Raw genomic sequence first — 25,334 nt, forward strand, 5'->3', positions numbered from 1 at the left:
AGGACAACTGTTGTTCAAACTCAGGGAAGACATTATACTGATGAATAAGGTGACCAAGTTTGATGAAGTTTGGAATAGAATTAGTAAAGTTATTATGCACACAATAACAATTATTAACGACGACAACGCCGGACAAAATCTTTCCCTTAATATACCTTTCCCTTCCATCTTTGATGGTACGGGCAAGGTAAAAATGAGTTTAATGTCAAGAACAAAGGGGACAACGCTGTATTCGGACTTGGTTACTGAACATGGCAAGCACTGAACTAGAGTTCACATCCTATGAAGCACGGTATTGTTGAGTCCTGTATTGTCACATCTAGAATTATGACGCAAATGTTGAACTTTGCGTCTACAGTGCCCTGTAGTTATTCAGAAAACAAAATGTGTTGCTGTTCATCAACAAGAATGTGTTTATTTCTGGTTGTAACAAAGAATCTCACAGAAGAATCAAGTGATGATGATCTTGAAGTTCATAATTGGTTGAATTCGAACTGAATTCCACTTCTTTTGGAGAACTTATGCCCAGACTGGTGTCCAGATGTAACGTTAAGTTATTGCTGGCACAGTTAATTGGATCTTCCATTCGCATTCAATTTTGTTGTAGTTAGGGACGACGTCAAAAGATCGATGTCGGATAAAAAACTTAATTCTTTTAGTTTTTTTCCAACCCCCCTCCTACCCCCCACTGAAACTTAATCGTTTTTGTGGGATGGAAACTTTTTGAGGTCAAAACCCCCCACCCCCAAACTAAAGGAAATAAGTTTTTTATCCGACATCGATCTATTGACGTCGTCCCTTAGTGACCAGCCAATGTACAAGTCTTACAACACATCTGGCGGAAATACGGGCGAATGCAGAATTCAAACTTCAACACTAGAGGGCAGTAGGCAACTTTGTTGGAGTCTTCGCATTCTGTAGATTAAACAAATGTATTAGGAAGGTGTTATTATATTTCTCATTACGTTCATTACATGGGGACATGGCTATCAAAATAACTATGGTCTGCTAATGAAGAAGTTAAAAATATTAGTTGTTACCAAAAATGAGACACCGATATTCACTAAAATCAGAGAATTCAACATCACAGCTTTAGCTTTTAAGAAGAAGTTTATTTGGTATCATACCAAATGCTTCCTTGTGTGTTTATATTTTTGTAGAACAAGAAAAAAACAAAACAAGCAGCCTCTGCTGTTAGCAATGCACATTTCGATTAAAGAACAGAAGATATCATTAGAAAATGAACAATATGCATATATCAATGCAATGGGACTTGCTGTTTTCAACAAGAATTCAAAAATATCATTTTTGACCATAAATGATTGTGGTTTTTAACAAGAAGAAAATATCACTTTTTACCAAAAATGACAAAAATATTCATCAAAATTAGAGAATTGAAGATATCGTCATGAAATGAACAAATTTGAGAGTGGTCCATATGTAGTATCTATATATGTAATATCAAAGCAATTGGACTTGTGGTTTTTAACAAGAAGTCGGAAGTATCTCTTTTTACCAAAAATGACAAAAATATTCACCAAATTTAGAAAATTAAAGATATCATTACAAAATGAACAAATCTGAGAGAGGTCCACATGTAGTAACTATATATGTAATATCAAAGCAATTGGACTTGTCGTTTTTAACAAGAAGTCGAAAATATCACTATTTACCAAAAATGACAAAAATATTCACCAAAATTAGAAAATTAAAGATATCATTATGAAATGAACAAATTCGAGAGTGGTCAACATGTAGTACCTATATATGTAATATCAAAGCAATTGGACTTGCGGTTTCTAACAAGAAGTTGAAAATATCACTTTTTACCAAAAATGACAAAAATATTCACCAAAATTAGAGAATTGAAGATATCATTACAAAATCAACAAATCTGAGAGAGGTCTACCCAAGGTACATATACACCAAGTATCAAAGCATTCAGACTTGTAGTTTTCAAGAAGAAGTCGAAAATGTAAAACATTGACACGGACGACGGACGACGGACACCGGACGACGACGGACAATCACTCATATGATAAGCTCCGCTCGACAAAGTCGACAGCGGAGCTAATAAAAATCTCCTGTTCAAATATGGTTTCGGCATTGTCTGGTTTGAAAAACAAGTTGGAGATACTGCAAATTTCTTAGAGATATTTACTCAAAGAATAAAAAAAGGAAGTGGCATGCCTCCATTTTACAATCATCAAGGCTGTGTACTTTTGGAAAAATCAAAGTAGTATTATAACCTGGGAGATTTATTGGCAAGCAATTATAGACTAAAATATATACTGACGAGTTTATGCTGTTTTGGCCATAAACATAATGTTAGAATTAGGCTGACACACAAAAATACAGTTAGATCAATAATTTTTTAGTTTTTTCAGTGATACGTTCGAATTTAGCATGGTAGAAAATGAAATTCACTTTGTTTTTATATGTCCATTTTATAATGATCTAATGGCTGATCTTTTGTCAATAACCCTATGCAATTATGCAAATACTGACAGTCTGGGCTTACTTCGTTGCTACACAAATTGCCACACCATATATCAAATAGCTCTATATCTTTTAAAAGTTTCAAGCGACGAGATGAATATGAATTCAGTTTAACTTAGTACCATATGTTTACATGGATGTTGTATTGTGTTTAAAACGTGCTATGCACTTTTCTACCCATTACATTTTGTACGATAGTACAGAAATTAAATTACATAATACAAAATTGACTAATACTAAAATGAATAATTGTAGACAGATTTCGACATGAAATCGTGTCACTTTTATGTGCGCTAACATCTGCGAAGAGCGGAAAAACTCGTAAGTAGCGTTCTACCTTAAAATACTTAGACAATAATGCTATGATAAGTATAGTCTTGTCTTTTTTGTGTACAACATTTTGCCGTAGTGGATCAATGGTGTGGATGTGTTTGCCTGTAGGTGGGGAATGGCTCAGGACCCCTTCTCTAAAATGGTAAAATAGTTCAAAGATGTTATGTGAAATATCTTACCAACGTAACACAAAGTAAACCAATTGAATTTAAACCCGATAATATAAAAATCTCTGTAACAGAGCTCAAAAACACTTTTTGAAAATTATAAAATTCACACATTTCACATCAACTATATATGTGTTGTTTTCGAACCCCCTATTCAAAAGTGCTGGCTACGGGCCTGAGTCCTCTGGAGATAGCCAATCAATGCTATGATGTGGAATCCATTCTGTACTTCTAAAGGCCTTGATTGTAGTAGGTTACCAAGTGAGCGACCGCATTCGTTGATCAGCATTCGTTGCCACGTGTCTGACAAAAACACTAGAAGCTAGAAGTAGAGAGAATATCACGCACCATCTCAGTTTTTATTTAAAGAACATGTTATGTCTTGGTTGACTGCCATACATGCTGTCCTCAACAACTTATGATTATATGCTGCTTCAGTGTCCATCTGTAGCTTGACAAAACGACAGAGTCTTATTATAGTCATATGATTTCTGCATGCTGCTTCATGACTCATATCCAGATTCCCTGTGGTCACTAAACGGTTTTCGGATCCAGAATAATCCTGCCAGGTCTGAAAAAGATGTATTCAGCAGTGGCTTTTTACACTCCATTACCCGCCCCATAGAGTGCATTTCCGAGACCCAGTAGGCACTGATTCACTAATACCCTAACTCTCGCTGATCTTGCTGGTTCAGTCATTGACACGAATTCTGATTTGGCATCACATGTAACAATTGTTGGCAACAATATACGTGGCAAACTTCATGCGAGTTTTCTAGTAAGCATGAACAGTCTATTTTCAATTTCATTAGCTATAATAGTGCTACTAGATTTAGACTTGTGCTTTTTAGATTCCAATTTGAACAATCCCCATAAACAATGTAATGAACACAAAATATGCATATCGCTTGTATCTAACACCATCAAACGCAATTATTCTAAGCATACACTGCAATATAATTGAGTATAGATTAAAATCGCACATCGTAACAAGCAGTATACAATTATTGGTAATTTAAAAAGATAAAAAAGTGTAAAATATCGACCTCATCTCAAGATAACTATTTTTGAGAAAAAAGTGTAAACAGAGAAAAAACACCTGTCCACTCCAGGTGTGTGAAAAGCATTCGTGTCACTGTTTTCAAAATACCTTTCTTTTTATTTTCAGGCAGCCTACTATTTGTACTAGACTTCACTAGTCAGAGCTGGAGCTAGGGGGCTCTGGATCCCCTCAGGTAACTGACTTTTTTGGTATCTGGGGTGGTAAACTCGCCAAGCATATAAGGCTTTCAGACATGCACTGTATTTTATTTTATGTAGAACAGAAAGGATGGAGGACATCAAATATCTAGTCCATCCCAGTCATTCTCATTTCCTAAACAATTACAAGGCAAACATGTCCATGTGCAAGGTAACGTGTACAAAGCAAGATTTATTCTATAAACCCTTGTTTTTATATTAGTATACTGTAAGACAAATGAATAAAAAGGTCTCAATTTTGTTAATAGTAAACATTGGGACTTACTTCCTTCACTGGTCTTAGCACTCTTTTCTTCTGCAAGACTGCACCTTCTTCCATTGCAAACCTTTATCTATATAGTGTGAACAGAAATATGTGATACATCATATATAATATGCATAGGGAATATCAGTTACAGAATGAGATGGATGTATAGATAAAAACTTTAGGGTTTTGATCAGCAATAGCAAGTATATATACTAGTTCTTGTTTCCAAATAAAACATGCTTTGAATTTATTGATAAAAGATAATTTTTAATAATAATTTGTTTTAGCACAAAACAATACTTGTAGTGAATTGATGTTTTGTCTATACCTGAATAGAGGACAGTTGTTGAATAATTGTGGGTAAAAATATACAATTTTCTGCTCTTATTCGAAGAGAATAGTACTTACTCTAACAATGTATTCAGTATATGCTAACAAATTTGTAAACAGGTAAGTATAAGTAGAAGTCTGGTCTGATTGTTTGGCATGTTCCGTATGAGACTTCACAGCTGATCCACCAGAGTTTAGAAATAGATAAAGTTCATATCTTTTTGTTACACCACGTGGATTAATCGGCGGGTTCCATTCAATAGTCAATGCACTATCTGATGTATTATGAAAACTGGATATCCTTGGTTTGTCTGGAACTGAAATATAAGAAAGAGTAATTTTGAAAGTTATTTCTGATTTCTTTCTACTATTAATTTAGGAATATATGATTCTCCATTGTTTATTTATACAGTTGTGAATAACCAGATGATCTGCACATCACTGAAATCATATTCATACATATTCCCTAAAATTCATACCATCATATACTTCACAGTTCAAGTATATAAACCTACAAGAATTGCTCTGATGATGAAATGTGTTTCACAAAACCATTATAACTAATGTATATGCTTATACTATTCAAAATAGAACTTTCAGACCATTGGATAAAGCTTTAAAAGGAGCTGTTTTGGAGGACCAAGCATTATGGCGGTAAAAGTAATTTAAACCATTTTGTTACATGACTATTAATATTAGGCATATTGTAAAGAACATGTAAATTATATATTAAGATTTGTTATGAATGTTCTGTATTTATGTACTTATTATTTGAATTTATTATGATGCAAATAGAACACTATTTTAAAGTATCGTTCTCAGTCCAGGGAATACAAGTTTATCACAAGAATATCGCAAAGTATAAATGGCGTTTGTAATTTGACAATGTGACAGAAATAACTCAGGACACATCAACAACACACAAAACAGAAGTTCACATAACTTTAAGCAGCTTGAACATTATTTAAGACATACCTCCCTCTAATGTCCGAGTATTCGTCTTATCCGAATATGAACTTTGGTCGCCTACTGTATTGACAGCTGCCACCCAGACTTCATATTCAGTATATGCCACCAAACCAGTAAGAATTATGTATTTTATTTTATGTAGAACAGAAAGGATGGAGGACATCAAATATCTAGTCCATCCCAGTCATTCTAATTTCCTAAACAATTACAAGGCAAACATGTCCATGTGCAAGGTAACGTGTACAAAGCAAGATTTATTCTATAAACCCTTGTTTTTATATTAGTATACTGTAAGACAAATGAATAAAAAGGTCTCAATTTTGTTAATAGTAAACATTGGGACTTACTTCCTTCACTGGTCTTAGCACTCTTTTCTTCTGCAAGACTGCACCTTCTTCCATTGCAAACCTTTATCTATATAGTGTGAACAGAAATATGTGATACATCATATATAATATGCATAGGGAATATCAGTTACAGAATGAGATGGATGTATAGATAAAAACTTTAGGGTTTTGATCAGCAATAGCAAGTATATATACTAGTTCTTGTTTCCAAATAAAACATGCTTTGAATTTATTGATAAAAGATAATTTTTAATAATAATTTGTTTTAGCACAAAACAATACTTGTAGTGAATTGATGTTTTGTCTATACCTGAATAGAGGACAGTTGTTGAATAATTGTGGGTAAAAATATACAATTTTCTGCTTTTATTCGAAGAGAATAGTACTTACTCTAACAATGTATTCAGTATATGCTAACAAATTTGTAAACAGGTAAGTATAAGTAGAAGTCTGGTCTGATTGTTTGGCATGTTCCGTATGAGACTTCACAGCTGATCCACCAGAGTTTAGAAATAGATAAAGTTCATATCTTTTTGTTACACCACGTGGATTAATCGGCGGGTTCCATTCAATAGTCAATGCACTATCTGATGTATTATGAAAACTGGATATCCTTGGTTTGTCTGGAACTGAAATATAAGAAAGAGTAATTTTGAAAGTTATTTCTGATTTCTTTCTACTATTAATTTGGGAATATATGATTCTCCATTGTTTATTTATACAGTTGTGAATAACCAGATGATCTGCACATCACTGAAATCATATTCATACATATTCCCTAAAATTCATACCATCATATACTTCACAGTTCAAGTATATAAACCTACAAGAATTGCTCTGATGATGAAATGTGTTTCACAAAACCATTATAACTAATGTATATGCTTATACTATTCAAAATAGAACTTTCAGACCATTGGATAAAGCTTTAAAAGGAGCTGTTTTGGAGGACCAAGCATTATGGCGGTAAAAGTAATTTAAACCATTTTGTTACATGACTATTAATATTAGGCATATTGTAAAGAACATGTAAATCATATATTAAGATTTGTTATGAATGTTCTGTATTTATGTACTTATTATTTGAATTTATTATGATGCAAATAGAACACTATTTTAAATTATCGTTCTCAGTCCAGGGAATACAAGTTTATCACAAGAATATCGCAAAGTATAAATGGCGTTTGTAATTTGACAATGTGACAGAAATAACTCAGGACACATCAACAACACACAAAACAGAAGTTCAATAACTTTAAGCAGCTTGAACATTATTTAAGACATACCTCCCTCTAATGTCCGAGTATTCGTCTTATCCGAATATGAACTTTGGTCGCCTACTGTATTGACAGCTGCCACCCAGACTTCATATTCAGTATATGCCACCAAACCAGTAAGAATTATGGTCTGTTCAATACCATTGGCTGATAGACAATATTTTGGAAAAAAATTGAAACATTAATACTGAAAAGATGTTGTAGAGATGCTCTCAACATTTTAAAAGTTAAGGATCCTCACACATACTATTTGTTTGTTTAAGCAATGTTCCCCACCAAGGGCGGTTATACCATGAAATATTGTTAGTGCTATTATAATATTGTATTATATCAGCATTATTTTCATATAGTTCGTAGTTTAAACTATGCTCGTCTCATTGCAGAGAATTTGTCTGATTTGATACCATCAAAATAAACATACTTAGAAAAATGTTAGTTGCTGAACAGCATCTCTGGCACTACAGTAAATTTGTTGACGGTAGTGATGCTCACTCGAGCAAACACATGCAGACAGCAGTCTAATTATACTGTAAAATAACTTTTGTTTTTATCAAACAGTTTACATATTATATTGCCCATAATTATGGGTCATATTTAAGCTAAATTTTGGAAGATACTGAATCAGTATCAATATTTGGTATTCATATTCTGGGGCACACTCCAAAACCATAACCCATGAAATACAGTGCATTATGCTCTTTTTAACAATGGCTTGCATACATTAAAACAATGTATCATCACTATACATGCCGGAGACAAGAATATGTTAAAGAAATACAATGTCATGTATATAAAAGACTTGAAGACCAAATTGACCAAAACCATTTAACTAATATAATAGCCATATCAGGTCTAGCATTATTTCTATTCAGATTTATACACAGTTGTATTGAATTATTATAGTTATTATTACAAATTGTATTTTGGCTTATTTGAGACTCCCATGAATACTATAACAAGTCACCCTTACATGTTTAATACATATCAATTTAGTTGATCAGGATTATTTCAAAGTTGTGTTTGTGCTGCTTTCGCGAGTTTAGCTATTTTCACCGGTTCCTCGACCAGCGTTCCACAGCAGTTCGCACCAAGCCCAAAGAAATACATGGTACAGAGGTGAACTTCAGAGCAACATAGAACGTTCTGTGACGTAGCTTGACTCGACAATATATTTATGTTGTTACAGTATATACCTTATTTTTATCAGTGAATGGTACTGCACAAATTTGCAAAGTGGGAATGCAACTTTAAGTGAAATATACAATGGGTGAATGAAAATTATAGAAATTGTTGCATTCCTTTTTCTTGTTTTGAGAATTTTCTCTTAAGGAAGCATGGATAAAAATGTTACAGAGATATATTATTATGAAGAATGTTGACAGCCGTTACCAGAACAATAATGTCTAAAACAAACCTATACATCTGTAGAAAGCATTTGGCCTGAAATTTTCAAAAAGAACACATTTTTTTGTAGACTGTGCTTGTTTTAGGGTCACATCACATAAATGAGTAACATAAATGATAATGTTAATAGCGTATGCACAGTTATTTTTGCTGCAAAAATATACATTAATGTAAATAATATATCATGATGCATAAATCATTATTATACACCTGTAACCATAACGCCATAAGTTACAGCTTGCCGTAATTTTGCAGTGTTTTATTTTCATCCTACCATATAAGAAAATGCGAATTATAAATATGGATGCGTAAGCGTCCTCTAATAACAAAAACAAACATGGCTTCCACCAGGGTTTGACCGGACTCCATACACAGAAGTTTGCTAATATTCTCAACAATCAGAAAACCCAAATGGCAAATCGAAATTAGAGAAAACTGCAACAACATGAAATAAACACATCTGACGAAGGTCCACTCAAGTATTCACTAATCAATTAAGCAAGTTGTTTGCAAGAAAAAGTGGAAAATGTAATAACTGACAGACAATCACCCAATAAACAGCTCCACTCATATTTGATGACAGCTGAACTAATATATTGTACTTTCACACTAGCATACATGTATGTCCTAAATTGTCTTACATGTATACATGGATAGTAGAGCTCTAAATAGCTGATCTCATAATTATAACACCGGTAGGTATATGATGTATATGATACTATCACTGTAGTACGAAATGTCTTAATATTGAAACATATTATAAAATTCAAATAACTTACTTTGTTTGTTCATAGTATTACTACCACTAATAATTGAGTAATAAACTATGTAATAATCTAATTCTCCATTCAATTTTACTGGAACTAACCAAGTGACAGTGATATCACTTTCAGTATTGGCTACCAATGTTACATTCCTTGGTGGATTAGGACCTATAGCATTTGAAAGAATAATAAGAACTCTGAATCAAATCGAAAATATCTTACAACCTGTCAAGAATTTGGAATTAAAAAAAATAGTCAAAACATAGCATCTTCTGGGTTTGTTTTCATAATTTATTACAGTTAATACAGATATATTTATAGTGCTCAAAATGTGTAAATAAAAAAATATACTCACTAGACTCTTTCGTTCTTACTATAACAGTCTCAGTTGGTACACTTGATCCCTGAGAATTTGTACAACTAATTCTAGCCTTGTAGTAGGTATATGCTGCTAGGTTTTCTATTTGAATCATGTACTGTATCCGAATTTCAGTAACAGTTATGTAAGTCATCCAGTCAGTCACTGGTTGTTGTTGATCATTAAATTCCATATATTCTACACCACATTGTATGATGTCACTGTTACCATCATAAGTCACTTCCCATTTCAATTCAATTATCTCAGCATTTGTGGCTATAAAAGTTATAACTGTCACTTGATCTGGTACCTCTATATAAAATAATGAAAAAATAAAATTACTATTATATACGAAATCAATCGTGTCTGATCGCTGATTCAAATCAATCCCATAATTATGATATTGTTCACATCCACTCACAAAAATGGTCCTATAGAGATTTAAATACATTTTTTACTTATTTATTGATAAACTTGTATAATACATACCTAAGACAGTGAGAGTAAAGTTTTCACTCACATCATCATATCCATTATTCACCACACATTGATATATACCATTGTCATTTCTATCTACACTGTTGAATGTCAGTGTACTATTCATAAAATAACCATCCTCTATGATCTCAGTATCAGACTCAGAAATAGGGCCTCCGTTAATTGTCTGCCATGTCACTTCTGGCAATGGTTTACCATGTCCACTACATGTAAAAACTGGAGAACTAGATATCTCAATTGCTTGTGAATCTGGTATCTCAACTATTGTTGCAAGAACTGGAAAAAAAATGTTGTGTTTAATAACTTACAGTTGTGATGTTTAGTGTGAAATATTACTAGCTGATATGGTACTTTATTGTCACATTATCCATGAAATATATCATCATTTTCTGTGTGTTCCAACAGTATGCACATTAAAAACAAGTAGTATACTGGTATCACCCCCCACCCCCTGGTGCACGTCACCTTTAAAAAGTATTGTTACACTTCTGCATTCATAGCAGCTCTCTGAGAACAGGTAGTGTAAGTAATTGGAGAAACTAGTAACAAGAAAGCCAGCTAGAGCAGTAACAGTAAATCATTCATAAATTGTTGTGTGATGATTCACATACATGCACGTCATTCATATTTAAAGTTTTCATGGAGAAAGAAGGATTTGTTTCCAAGAAAACATAATACAATTTCTACCAAAAATGACAAAAATATTCACCAAAATTGGAGAATTAAAGGTATCATTACAAAATGAACAAATCAGAGAGGGGTCCACATGTAGTACCTATATATGTAATATCAAAGCAATTGGACTTGCGGTTTTTAACAAGAAGTCAAAAATATCACTTTTTACCAAAAATGACAAAAATATTCACCAAAATTAGAGAACTAAAGATATCATTACAAAATAAACAAATCTGAGAGAGGTCTACATGTAGTACCTATATATGTAATATCAAAGCAATTGGACTTGCGGTTTTTAACAAGAAGTCGAAAATATAACTTTTTACCAAAAATATTCACCAAAATTAGAGAATTGAAGATATGATCATGAAATGAACAAATCTGAGAGAGGTCTACCCAAGGTACATATACACCAAGTATCAAAGCATTCAGGATTGTAGTTTTCAAGAAGAAGTCGAAAAAGTAAAACATTGACACGGACGACGACAGACAATCACTCATATGATAAGCTCCGCTCGACAAAGTCGACAGCGGAGCTAAAAAGGTAATAGTAAAGAGAGGAACAGTTGTTGTGTTTAGGCTGTGTTTCCAATAAAACCATGATTTGAATCTTACTGGTGGCAAGTAGATCAAGATTTTTGTATCAACTTTAAAATACATTGAATTCATTTTATGCGTACAGAAAAGGGAACACTGTTCAGAATATAAAACAATGGTAATATATATGGAGAAATTTATGTGCCATGTTGTCTGATATACATACAATTATTTCTACGGGTAATCGAGCACCAGTAACATAGTTGAACTCTGGTGACCTTGCCCTTTGTTATATAATATAATTCCCTTTATCACAGTTTGTTTCAATCTAAATATGCATTGTCATAATTTTAAATACAAACAAGTTTTGGGGTTGAACCAACAGTGCGGAATCAGTCTACCGAATGTCCTTAAAAGATGTAAATATCTTACAAAAACATTGGTGCCTTATTTGTTTAATTATTTTAAGGGACATAATTTCCAGTTTTATTCAAAGTAATTCAGATATTTCAGTATAAAAATAAATGCCTCATCGCAAAAAAAAAGTTCTGCATTTAGACGTGAATAGATTCATAAAACATGCAAGATAACAGAAAATCTTAGCTGGCTTTTGTCCAAATATTTTGTACAGGTGTCTGTCAAAAATTAATGATTCACTGTGACAAATACGAACTGCCTCATTGTGTGACTACTGTATTATATGAAAAGTAAAAAAAAACACCCTTTATGAATAGCTATCATGTTGCAAGCTCTGCTTTGTATGCAAATCAACTTAAATAGTTAGTTGGTGTCCAGTGGAGGGAGAAGTCAACAGTACTGTTGCCTCCTGAGAATCTACATCTTCAAACACTGCAATCTTCGAAGTGCGTTTTTAAAATAGTATTATGAAAACTATCATTCTGTTTTAATAGCTGAAACATATTCCTGCGAGTTTTCATTTGTCGAATGAACTGTTTGTCAAATACAGAATACATATATTTTAGAACAATTTTCTTTTTAAAATGTGGATGAAATGTTTTGCTTTTTATGTATTGTTTTTGATTTGATAACTTTGAACTAAACATATTTTCTATTAGCATCAGATCTTGATTAAAGTTTGCCACCCAGTTCATAGGAGTGCTTATATTGATTTTCTGACATCTTGTTTTCTGTAAAGATTTTATTGGTAGGTTTAAAAATGTGTATCAGACTGTGCAATCTCTCCATGAGTTGGTTTTGAAACCCAGAATGGGATTCTGGGATACATTACCAAGGATATTATTACAAGATAAATCATTTGCTTCATTGAACACATACAACAATGCATATTTCCACTGAGATCAGTGACCTTTGATGTGTATCACCAGTGATCAGTCAAGTAGAAACAGTCAAAATATTTTATCAGATTTTCTCAATTTTTGCATGATATTTTCATACAGGACATCTGTTGTTCAAACTCAGGGAAGACATTATACTGATGAATAAGGTGACCAAGTTTGATGAAGTTTGGAATAGAATTAGTAAAGTTATTATGCACACAATAACAATTATAAACGAGGACAACGCCGGACAAAATCTTTCCCTTAATATACCTTTCCCTTCCATCTTTGATGGTACGGGCAAGGTAAAAATGAGTTTAATGTCAAGAACAAAGGGGACAACACTGTATTCGGACTTGGTTACTGAACATGGCAAGCACTGAACTGGAGTTCACATCCTATGAAGCACGGTATTGTTGAGTCCTGTATTGTCACATCTAGAATTATGACGCAAATGTTGAACTTTGCGTCAACAGTGCCCTGTAGTTATTCAGAAAACAAAATGTGTTGCTGTTCATCAACAAGAATGTGTTTATTTCTGGTTGTAACAAAGAATCTCACAGAAGAATCAAGTGATGATGATCTTGAAGTTCATAATTGGTTGAATTCGAATTGAATTCCACCTCTTTTGGAGAACTTATGCCCAGACTGGTGTCCAGATGTAACGTTAAGTTATTGCTGGCACAGTTAAATGGATCTTCCATTCGCATTCAATTTTGTTGTAGTTAGGGACGACGTCAAAAGATCGATGTCGGATAAAAAACTTAATTCTTTTAGTTTTTTTCCAAACCCTCTTTACCCCCAACTGAAACTTAATCGTTTTTGTGGGATGGAAACTTTTTGAGGTCAAAACCCCCCACCCCCAAACTAAAGGAAATAAGTTTTTTATCCGACATCGATCTATTGACGTCGTCCCTTACTGACCAGCCAATGTCTTACAAGTCTTACAACACTTCTGGCGGAAATACGGGCGAATGCAGAATTCAAACTTCAACACTAGAGGGCAGTAGGCAACTTTGTTGGCGTCTTCGCATTCTGTAGATTAAAAAAATATATTAGGAAGGTGTTATTATATTTCTCATTACGTTCATTACATGGGGACATGGCTATCAAAATAACTATGGTCTGCTAATGAAGAAGTTAAAAATATTAGTTGTTACCAAAAATGAGACACCGATATTCACTAAAATCAGAGAATTCAACATCACAGCTTCAGCTTTTAAGAAGAAGTTTATTTGGTATCATACCAAATGCTTCCTTGTGTGTTTATATTTTTGTAGAACAAGAAAAAAAAAAAAACAAGCAGCCTCTCGGCTGAGATAGCTCCGCTGTTAGCAATGCACATTTCGATTAAAGAACAGAAGATATCATTAGAAAATGAACAATATGCATAGTATCAATGCAATGGGACTTGCTGTTTTCAACAAGAATTCAAAAATATCATTTTTGACCATAAATGATTGTGGTTTTAACAAGAAGAAAATATCACTTTTTACCAAAAATGACAAAAATATTCATCAAAATTAGAGAATTGAAGATATCACCATGAAATGAACAAATTTGAGAGTGGTCCATATGTAGTATCTATATATGTAATATCAAAGCAATTGGGGGTGATCTCATATTCAAACATGCGGGTCAAACCTACGAAAACCCTAACCGCCCTAAACCGCCCGAACAAAACCCAGTTTTGCGGTTTGGAAGTTTAAACAATAGACAGTGTGGTTCAGGACGACCGCACGAATTTGCATAAAAACTGCGGTTCGAACCGATCTCATTTGCACCTCATTCAAGCTGTTGTTTATTTTTAGGATTGACAGAGTTTACATTGCTTTTTGAAGACTAGATAGTTGTCTCTAAAATGTGTCGATTTATTGGTGTACAGTAGTCATTTTACCGTGTGCCTTGCCTAAAAAAAACACTCTTTTATATATCGGTGAACAGCGTGCTGAATAAATTGTTTTGTTTTGATAAACTGTTATGCTCGAGTCGCAAATTGAGCAGAGGACGTGAATCAGACTTTTCATTGGGCTGGACAATTGATATGTGTCTCTGACAGCTAAGTATCAAAAGACGAACATTTGTTGATGCAAAGTTGCACTTGAGACTTACGCTACTGTGTTCAAGCCTTTACTACTGTTGCGCGTTCAATTTTCTAACAGTTCTTTCAGGAGTGCGGCATCGCAAAATCCAGAAAAACAAATGCAGCGTACGCCATGAAAACTTATTTCGATTTGCTGCACATCGGTTATTTGCAGTTTTTCTTATTCAATTTCCAGTGACACGAAGTATCAAAACAGAAAATTAAATTAAATGGACTCGCGCTGATTATTTACGGCTATTCATCTGCAGACGAGACTGCTTATAAAAAACGAACCCTGACCTCTGAAAATACCTTATGCATAGAGTGCCTTGTACCAAAAGACCGTCACCCAAGGCGACACAGTGCACGTTGCGATATAGCAATCGATGCATGCTGGGTGACAAAGGGAAATTCCGATTGAGGTAACCAAGATGGCTGCGTTGAGTGCATGATTTTTTGCGGTGTTTAAAACAACACCTCGCTGCCTACTTCGCCCACAGTCCCTCAAGGCACTGTGCTTTGATGCATTTTCTAAAATAATCGTTTATTTTTAATTAACCGTGGGGTTCGAAATGTGTGCATTTTGTCACAGAAAAGTAAGATATCGGCAGCGGTAAATACCTGTAATTTCCCCGCAATGCCGTCAGCTGACAATGTTACGGTGGTCGTAGCGCCGGAGTCGTAGCATTAGCCCCTACTTTAGTTTTGACACAGTGATAGAGGGACTGTGGTTTTCAGATGCCTTCGTAGAAAACAATGTTGCCATTACCGATTTAATACTTTCATCATATTTTGATAACTCACAGTCTCACAGACTTTACAAACTTAACCAAAAAATGTGCTCTATGAATTTATGAACTGACATGGACACAAAACTGACCGTACTTGTTGCGGACAAAATGTACCAGTTCGCTCCGTGGATAAACATATTTTACTGACTATGCCAAATATATATATAACGTAAGTAATTTATCCTAAGAAGCTGCTCATTAAAATTCTAGTGCATTTTTTCCCTGTTCTGTTTCAAACATTAATTTACCATATATATCACAATAGAGAGGGTTTATGGTATCACTTGATTCACATTTAATGACAAAATATAACAAACCATCACGTCTGTAATTAATTACAGATAAATTGAATAACAACAAACATTGTATTGACTTGTATCAAAATGTAAGTTGTAGGAAACTGATTATTATTACCAATCACAGAAATAAATGAATATAATTTTCATCACACTTATAAATGACATGATGTAAATAGATTTGTGAAACAAATGCAAGTTTGTTTTTATTAGCATTTACATGTACAAGACTTGCAAAGAAAAAAATCGCTGCTGTAATTCTTAAAACTTCAAAATATAACACTCAGTATGAACATGGAGCTCCATAGTATACATCTTATTTTTTTTCCTACTGAAACTAGGCTGAAACAGTACTGTAAGAAAAACCTAGGTTTCCCTAGGTCTGTCTTCTTTGTTCTCTGTTGTTTGTTTTCAGTGGGGGCGTTAATGGGCAGTTAATCCAGAGGTTAGGTTCAAATCTACTACTAATTTGCATATTGTAGGTCTAGTAGGTCTGAACAGGGCAGGCTGGGTTTACCCAGGTTAACCCAGGTTTGACCCAGGTGTTTGAATATGAGATCACCCCTTGGACTTGTGGTTTTTAACAAGAAGTTGAAAATATCACTTTTTACCAAAAATGACAAAAAATATTCACCAAAATTAGAAAATTAAAGATATCATTATGAAATGAACAAATTTGAGAGTGGTCCACATGTAGTACCTATATATGTAATATCGAGGCAATTGGACTTGTGGTTTTTAACAAGAAGTCGAAAGTATCTCTTTTTACCAAAAATGACAAAAATATTCACCAAAATTAGAAAATTAAAGATATCATTATGAAATGAACAAATTCGAGAGTGGTCCACATGTAGTACCTATATATGTAATATCAAAGCAATTGGACTTGCGGTTTCTAACAAGAAGTTGAAAATATCACTTTTTACCAAAAATGACAAAAATATTCACCAAAATTAGAGAATTGAAGATATCATTACAAAATGAACAAATCTGAGAGAGGTCTACCCAAGGTACATATACACCAAGTATCAAAGCATTCAGACTTGTAGTTTTCAAGAAGAAGTCGAAAATGTAAAACATTGACACGGACGACGGACACCGGACGACGGACGACGACGGACAATCACTCATATGATAAGCTCCGCTCGACAAAGTCGACAGCGGAGCTAATAAAAATCTCCTGTTCAAATATATCTTTCGGCATTGTCTGGTTTGAAAAACAAGTTGGAGATACTGCAAATTTCTTAGAGATATTTACTCAAAGAATAAAAAAAGGAAGTGGCATGCCTCCATTTTACAATCATCAAGGCTGTGTACTTTTGGGAAAAATCAAAGTAGTATTATAACCTGGGAGATTTATTGGCAAGCAATTATAGACTAAAATATATACTGACGAGTTTATGCTGTTTTGGCCATAAACATAATGTTAGAATTAGGCTGACACACAAAAATACAGTTAGATCAATAATTTTTTAGTTTTTGCAGTGATACGTTCGAATTTAGCATGGTAGAAAATGAAATTCACTTTGTTTTTATATGTCCATTTTATAATGATCTAAGGGCTGATCTTTTGTCAATAACCCTATGCAATTATGCAAATACTGACAGTCTGGGCTTATTTCGTTGCTACACAAATTGCCACACCATATATCAAATAGCTCTATATCTTTTAAAAGTTTCAAGCGACGAGATGAATATGAATTCAGTTTAACTTAGTACCATATGTTTACATGGATGTTGTATTGTGTTTAAAACGTGCTATGCACTTTTCTACCCATTATATTTTGTACGATAGTACAGAAATTAAATTACATAATACAAAATTGACTAATACTAAAATGAATAATTGTAGACAGATTTCGACATGAAATCGTGTCACTTTTATGTGCGCTAACATCTGCGAAGAGCGGAAAAACTCGTAAGTAGCGTTCTACCTTAAAATACTTAGACAATAATGCTATGATAAGTATAGTCTTGTCTTTTTTGTGTACAACATTTTGCCGTAGTGGATCAATGGTGTGGATGTGTTTGCCTGTAGGTGGGGAATGGCTCAGGACCCCTTCTCTAAAATGGTAAAATAGTTCAAAGATGCTATGTGAAATATCTTACCAACGTAACACAAAGTAAACCAATTGAATTTAAACCCGATAATATAAAAATCTCTGTAACAGAGCTCAAAAACACTTTTTGAATATTATAAAATTCACACATTTCACATCAACTATATATGTGTTGTTTTCGAACCCCCTATTCAAAAGTGCTGGCTACGGGCCTGAGTCCTCTGGAGATAGCCAATCAATGCTATGATGTGGAATCCATTCTGTACTTCTAAAGGCCTTGATTGTAGTAGGTTACCAAGTGAGCGACCGCATTTGTTGATCAGCATTCGTTGCCACGTGTCTGACAAAAACACTAGAAGCTAGAAGTAGAGAGAATATCACGCACCATCTCAGTTGCCTCTTGTATGTTTTTATTTAAAGAACATGTTATGTCTTGGTTGACTGCCATACATGCTGTCCTCAACAACTTATGATTATATGCTGCTTCAGTGTCCATCTGTAGCTTGACAAAACGACAGAGTCTTATTATAGTCATATGATTTCTGCATGCTGCTTCATGACTCATATCCAGATTCCCTGTGGTCACTAAACGGTTTTCGGATCCAGAATAATCCTGCCAGGTCTGAAAAAGATGTATTCAGCAGTGGCTTTTCACACTCCATTACCCGCCCCATAGAGTGCATTTCCGAGACCCAGTAGGCACTGATTCACTAATACCCTAACTCTCGCTGATCTTGCTGGTTCAGTCATTGACACGAATTCTGATTTGGCATCACATGTAACAATTGTTGGCAACAATATACGTGGCAAACTTCATGCGAGTTTTCTAGTAAGCATGAACAGTCTATTTTCAATTTCATTAGCTATAATAGTGCTACTAGATTTAGACTTGTGCTTTTTAGATTCCAATTTGAACAATCCCCATGAACAATGTAATGAACACAAAATATGCATATCGCTTGTATCTAACACCATCAAACGCAATTATTCTAAGCATACACTGCAATATAATTGAGTATAGATTAAAATCGCACATCGTAACAAGCAGTATACAATTATTGGTAATTAAAAAAGATAAAAAAGTGTAAAATATCGACCTCATCTCAAGATAACTATTTTTGAGAAAAAAAGTGTAAACAGAGAAAAAACACCTGTCCACTCCAGGTGTGTGAAAAGCATTCGTGTCACTGTTTTCAAAATACCTTTCTTTTTATTTTCAGGCAGCCTACTATTTGTACTAGACTTCACTAGTCAAAGCTGGAGCTAGGGGGCTCTGGATCCCCTCAGGTAACTGACTTTTTTGGTATCTGGGGTGGAAAACTCGCCAAGCATATAAGGCTTTCAGACATGCACTGTATTTTATTTTATGTAGAACAGAAAGGATGGAGGACATCAAATATCTAGTCCATCCCAGTCATTCTAATTTCCTAAACAATTACAAGGCAAACATGTCCATGTGCAAGGTAACGTGTACAAAGCAAGATTTATTCTATAAACCCTTGTTTTTATATTAGTATACTGTAAGACAAATGAATAAAAAGGTCTCAATTTTGTTAATAGTAAACATTGGGACTTACTTCCTTCACTGGTCTTAGCACTCTTTTCTTCTGCAAGACTGCACCTTCTTCCATTGCAAACCTTTATCTATATAGTGTGAACAGAAATATGTGATACATCAGATATAATATGCATAGGGAATATCAGTTACAGAATGAGATGGATGTATATATAAAAACTTTAGGGTTTTGATCAGCAATAGCAAGTATATATACTAGTTCTTGTTTCCAAATAAAACATGCTTTGAATTTATTGATAAAAGATAATTTTTAATAATAATTTGTTTTAGCACAAAACAATACTTGTAGTGAATTGATGTTTTGTCTATACCTGAATAGAGGACAGTTGTTGAATAATTGTGGGTAAAAATATACAATTTTCTGCTTTTATTCGAAGAGAATAGTACTTACTCTAACAATGTATTCAGTATATGCTAACAAATTTGTAAACAGGTAAGTATAAGTAGAAGTCTGGTCTGATTGTTTGGCATGTTCCGTATGAGACTTCACAGCTGATCCACCAGAGTTTAGAAATAGATAAAGTTCATATCTTTTTGTTACACCACGTGGATTAATCGGCGGGTTCCATTCAATAGTCAATGCACTATCTGATGTATTATGAAAACTGGATATCCTTGGTTTGTCTGGAACTGAAATATAAGAAAGAGTAATTTTGAAAGTTATTTCTGATTTCTTTCTACTATTAATTTGGGAATATATGATTCTCCATTGTTTATTTATACAGTTGTGAATAACCAGATGATCTGCACATCACTGAAATCATATTCATACATATTCCCTAAAATTCATACCATCATATACTTCACAGTTCAAGTATATAAACCTACAAGAATTGCTCTGATGATGAAATGTGTTTCACAAAACCATTATAACTAATGTATATGCTTATACTATTCAAAATAGAACTTTCAGACCATTGGATAAAGCTTTAAAAGGAGCTGTTTTGGAGGACCAAGCATTATGGCGGTAAAAGTAATTTAAACCATTTTGTTACATGACTATTAATATTAGGCATATTGTAAAGAACATGTAAATCATATATTAAGATTTGTTATGAATGTTCTGTATTTATGTACTTATTATTTGAATTTATTATGATGCAAATAGAACACTATTTTAAAGTATCGTTCTCAGTCCAGGGAATACAAGTTTATCACAAGAATATCGCAAAGTATAAATGGCGTTTGTAATTTGACAATGTGACAGAAATAACTCAGGACACATCAACAACACACAAAACAGAAGTTCACATAACTTTAAGCAGCTTGAACATTATTTAAGACATACCTCCCTCTAATGTCCGAGTATTCGTCTTATCCGAATATGAACTTTGGTCGCCTACTGTATTGACAGCTGCCACCCAGACTTCATATTCAGTATATGCCACCAAACCAGTAAGAATTATGGTCTGTTCAATACCATTGGCTGATAGACAATATTTTGGAAAAAAATTGAAACATTAATACTGAAAAGATGTTGTAGAGATGCTCTCAACATTTTAAAAGTTAAGGATCCTCACACATACTATTTGTTTGTTTAAGCAATGTTCCCCACCAAGGGCGGTTATACCATGAAATATTGTTAGTGCTATTATAATATTGTATTATATCAGCATTATTTTCATATAGTTCGTAGTTTAAACTATGCTCGTCTCATTGCAGAGAATTTGTCTGATTTGATACCATCAAAATAAACATACTTAGAAAAATGTTAGTTGCTGAACAGCATCTCTGGCACTACAGTAAATTTGTTGACGGTAGTGATGCTCACTCGAGCAAACACATGCAGACAGCAGTCTAATTATACTGTAAAATGACTTTTGTTTTTATCAAACAGTTTACATATTATATTGCACATAATTATGGGTCATATTTAAGCTAAATTTTGGAAGATACTGAATCAGTATCAATATTTGGTATTCATATTCTGGGGCACACTCCAAAACCATAACCCATGAAATACAGTGCATTATGCTCTTTTTAACAATGGCTTGCATACATTAAAACAATGTATCATCACTATACATGCCGGAGACAAGAATATGTTGAAGAAATACAATGTCATGTATATAAAAGACTTGAAGACCAAATTGACCAAAACCATTTAACTAATATAATAGCCATATCAGATCTAGCATTATTTCCATTCAGATTTATACACAGTTGTATTGAATTATTATAGTTATTATTACCAACTGTATTTTGGCTTATTTGAGACTCCCATGAATACTATAACAAGTCACCCTTACATGTTTAATACATATCAATTTAGTTGATCAGGATTATTTCAAAGTTGTGTTTGTGCTGCTTTCGCGAGTTTAGCTATTTTCACCGGTTCCTCGACCAGCGTTCCACAGCAGTTCGCACCAAGCCCAAAGAAATACATGGTACAGAGGTGAACTTCAGAGCAACATAGAACGTTCTGTGACATAGCTTGACTCGACAATATATTTATGTTGTTACAGTATATACCTTATTTTTATCAGTGAATGGTACTGCACAAATTTGCAAAGTGGGAATGCAACTTTAAGTGAAATATACAATGGGTGAATGAAAATTATAGAAATTGTTGCATTCCTTTTTCTTGTTTTGAGAATTTTCTCTTAAGGAAGCATGGATAAAAATGTTAATAACAGAGATATATTATTATGAAGAATGTTGACAGCCGTTACCAGAACAATAATGTCTAAAACAAACCTATACATCTGTAGAAAGCATTTGGCCTGAAATTTTCAAAAAGAACACATTTTTTTGTAGACTGTGCTTGTTTTAGGGTCACATCACATAAATGAGTAACGTAAATGATAATGTTAATAGCGTATGCACAGTTATTTTTGCTGCAAAAATATACATTAATGTAAATAATATATCATGATGCATAAATCATTATTATACACCTGTAACCGTAACGCCATAAGTTACAGCTTGCCGTAATTTTGTAGTGTTTTATTTTCATCCTACCATATAAGAAAATGCGAATTATAAATATGGATGCGTAAGCGTCCTCTAATAACAAAAACAAACATGGCTTCCACCAGGGTTTGACCGGACTCCATACACAGAAGTTTGCTAATATTCTCAACAATCAGAAAACCCAAATGGCAAATCGAAATTAGAGAAAACTGCAACAACATGAAATAAACACATCTGACGAAGGTCCACTCAAGTATTCACTAATCAATTAAGCAAGTTGTTTGCAAGAAAAATTGGAAAATGTAATAACTGACAGACAATCACCCAATAAACAGCTCCACTCATATTTGATGACAGCTGAACTAATATATTGTACTTTCACACTAGCATACATGTATGTCCTAAATTGTCTTACATGTATACATGGATAGTAGAGCTCTAAATAGCTGATCTCATAATTATAACACCGGTAGGTATATGATGTATATGATACTATCACTGTAGTACGAAATGTCTTAATATTGAAACATATTATAAAATTCAAATAACTTACTTTGTTTGTTCATAGTATTACTACCACTAATAATTGAGTAATAAACTATGTAATAATCTAATTCTCCATTCAATTTTACTGGAACTAACCAAGTGACAGTGATATCACTTTCAGTATTGGCTACCAATGTTACATTCCTTGGTGGATTAGGACCTATAGCATTTGAAAGAATAATAAGAACTCTGAATCAAATCGAAAATATCTTACAACCTGTCAAGAATTTGGAATTAAAAAAAATAGTCAAAACATAGCATCTTCTGGGTTTGTTTTCATAATTTATTACAGTTAATACAGATATATTTATAGTGCTCAAAATGTGTAAATAAAAAAAAATACTCACTAGACTCTTTCGTTCTTACTATAACAGTCTCAGTTGGTACACTTGATCCCTGAGAATTTGTACAACTAATTCTAGCCTTGTAGTAGGTATATGCTGCTAGGTTTTCTATTTGAATCATGCACTGTATCCGAATTTCAGTAACAGTTATGTAAGTCATCCAGTCAGTCACTGGTTGTTGTTGATCATTAAATTCCATATATTCTACACCACATTGAATGATGTCACTATTACCATCATAAGTCACTTCCCATTTCAATTCAATTATCTCAGCATTTGTGGCTATAAAAGTTATAATTGTCACTTGATCTGGTACCTCTATATAAAATAATGAAAAAATAAAATTACTATTATATACAAAATCAATCGTGTTTGATCGCTGATTCAAATCTATCCCATAATTATGATATTGTTCACATGCACTCACAAAAATGGTCCTATAGAGATTTAAATACATTTTTTACTTATTTATTGATAAACTTGTATAATACATACCTAAGACAGTGAGAGTAAAGTTTTCACTCACATCATCATATCCATTATTCACCACACATTGATATATACCATTGTCATTTCTATCTACACTGTTGAATGTCAGTGTACTATTCATAAAATAACCATCCTCTATGATCTCAGTATCAGACTCAGAAATAGGGCCTCCGTTAATTGTCTGCCATGTCACTTCTGGCAATGGTTTACCATGTCCACTACATGTAAAAAGTGGAGAACTAGATATCTCAATTTCTTGTGAATCTGGTATCTCAACTATTGTTGCAGGAACTGGAAAAAAAAATGTTGTGTTTAATAACTTACCGTTGTGATGTTTAGTGTGAAATATTACTAGCTGATATGGTACTTTATTGTCACATTATCCATGAAATATATCATCATTTTCTGTGTGTTCCAACAGTATGCACATACAAACAAGTAGTATACTGGTATCACCCCCACCCCCAGGTGCACGTCACCTTTAAGAAGTATTGTTACACTTCTGCATTCATAGCAGCTCTCTGAGAACAGGTAGTGTAAGTAAATGGAGAAACTAGTAACAAGAAAGCCAGCTAGAGCAGTAACAGTAAATTATTCATAAATTGTTGTGTGATGATTCACATACATGCACGTCATTCATATTTAAAGTTTTCATGGAGAAAGAAGGATTTGTTTCCAAGAAAACATAATGCAATTTCATCTAAAAAGCAGTCATTTTGGAAAATTTTTCATAGAATTACATGTTAACAAATTAATTCATGAATAAACTTATAATAATATTCAAAATTCTTCAATTTTTCATGACAGCTATTTTTTTTTAGCATAGGTCACTGACCAAAATTTTGAGATATGATGGAATGTTTTTGCCATAGGAACCAATTGTAAAAATTTAAAAAAAAACATTTTTGATCAATTTTTCAGGTAGTTTGCAGAAAACTTAGTTCGATGACCCATTACAGTAACCCAACTCTTCTTTCTGGATTTCAAGGATATCTTAGTATTGTTTTAATGGTAGCAAACTACCTTAATCACAGTTTAGTTAGTTACATCACATTATACCGGGTACCAGTATATTGACTGACTGGAACACCAAGCTGACTGGAATTAAAATCTTTTTTAGCTACTTTGCATATTACAGTAGTGTTAGTTATTATTATTAGTTGTGTAGAAGTAAGATTTAAATATGTTTGGTTGACATAAAATGTACATGTAGTCCCTGCAGTGAAATTAATGGAAAGTACAACAGAATAACCATACATTTTTTTTTAAAATG

General features: G+C 33.4%; 1 protein-coding gene across 1 annotated transcript in view; it reads right to left on the reverse strand.

The window, feature by feature from the left end:
• Positions 1-389: 389 nt before the first annotated feature.
• The window catches only part of LOC100370277 (protein sidekick-2-like), a 46,844-nt gene continuing 21,899 nt past the window's right edge, over positions 390-25,334 (reverse strand). The window contains exons 6-22 of the mRNA XM_085503926.1: positions 24,068-24,352; positions 23,576-23,890; positions 23,236-23,388; positions 21,058-21,195; positions 20,161-20,399; positions 19,771-19,837; positions 13,888-13,998; positions 10,445-10,729; positions 9,953-10,267; positions 9,613-9,765; positions 7,439-7,576; positions 6,543-6,781; positions 6,095-6,219; positions 5,812-5,975; positions 4,915-5,153; positions 4,525-4,591; positions 390-915 (exon numbers count right to left, since the gene is read on the reverse strand). Coding sequence (XP_085360052.1) covers positions 800-915; positions 4,525-4,591; positions 4,915-5,153; positions 5,812-5,975; positions 6,095-6,219; positions 6,543-6,781; positions 7,439-7,576; positions 9,613-9,765; positions 9,953-10,267; positions 10,445-10,729; positions 13,888-13,998; positions 19,771-19,837; positions 20,161-20,399; positions 21,058-21,195; positions 23,236-23,388; positions 23,576-23,890; positions 24,068-24,352 — 3,149 coding nt within the window. The 3' untranslated portion in view covers positions 390-799. The remainder of the gene's footprint in view (positions 916-4,524; positions 4,592-4,914; positions 5,154-5,811; positions 5,976-6,094; positions 6,220-6,542; positions 6,782-7,438; positions 7,577-9,612; positions 9,766-9,952; positions 10,268-10,444; positions 10,730-13,887; positions 13,999-19,770; positions 19,838-20,160; positions 20,400-21,057; positions 21,196-23,235; positions 23,389-23,575; positions 23,891-24,067; positions 24,353-25,334) is intronic.

Source organism: Saccoglossus kowalevskii, chromosome 9, assembly GCF_978046115.1.
Source record: "Saccoglossus kowalevskii chromosome 9, keSacKowa6.1, whole genome shotgun sequence".
Classification (NCBI taxonomy): domain Eukaryota; kingdom Metazoa; phylum Hemichordata; class Enteropneusta; family Harrimaniidae; genus Saccoglossus; species Saccoglossus kowalevskii.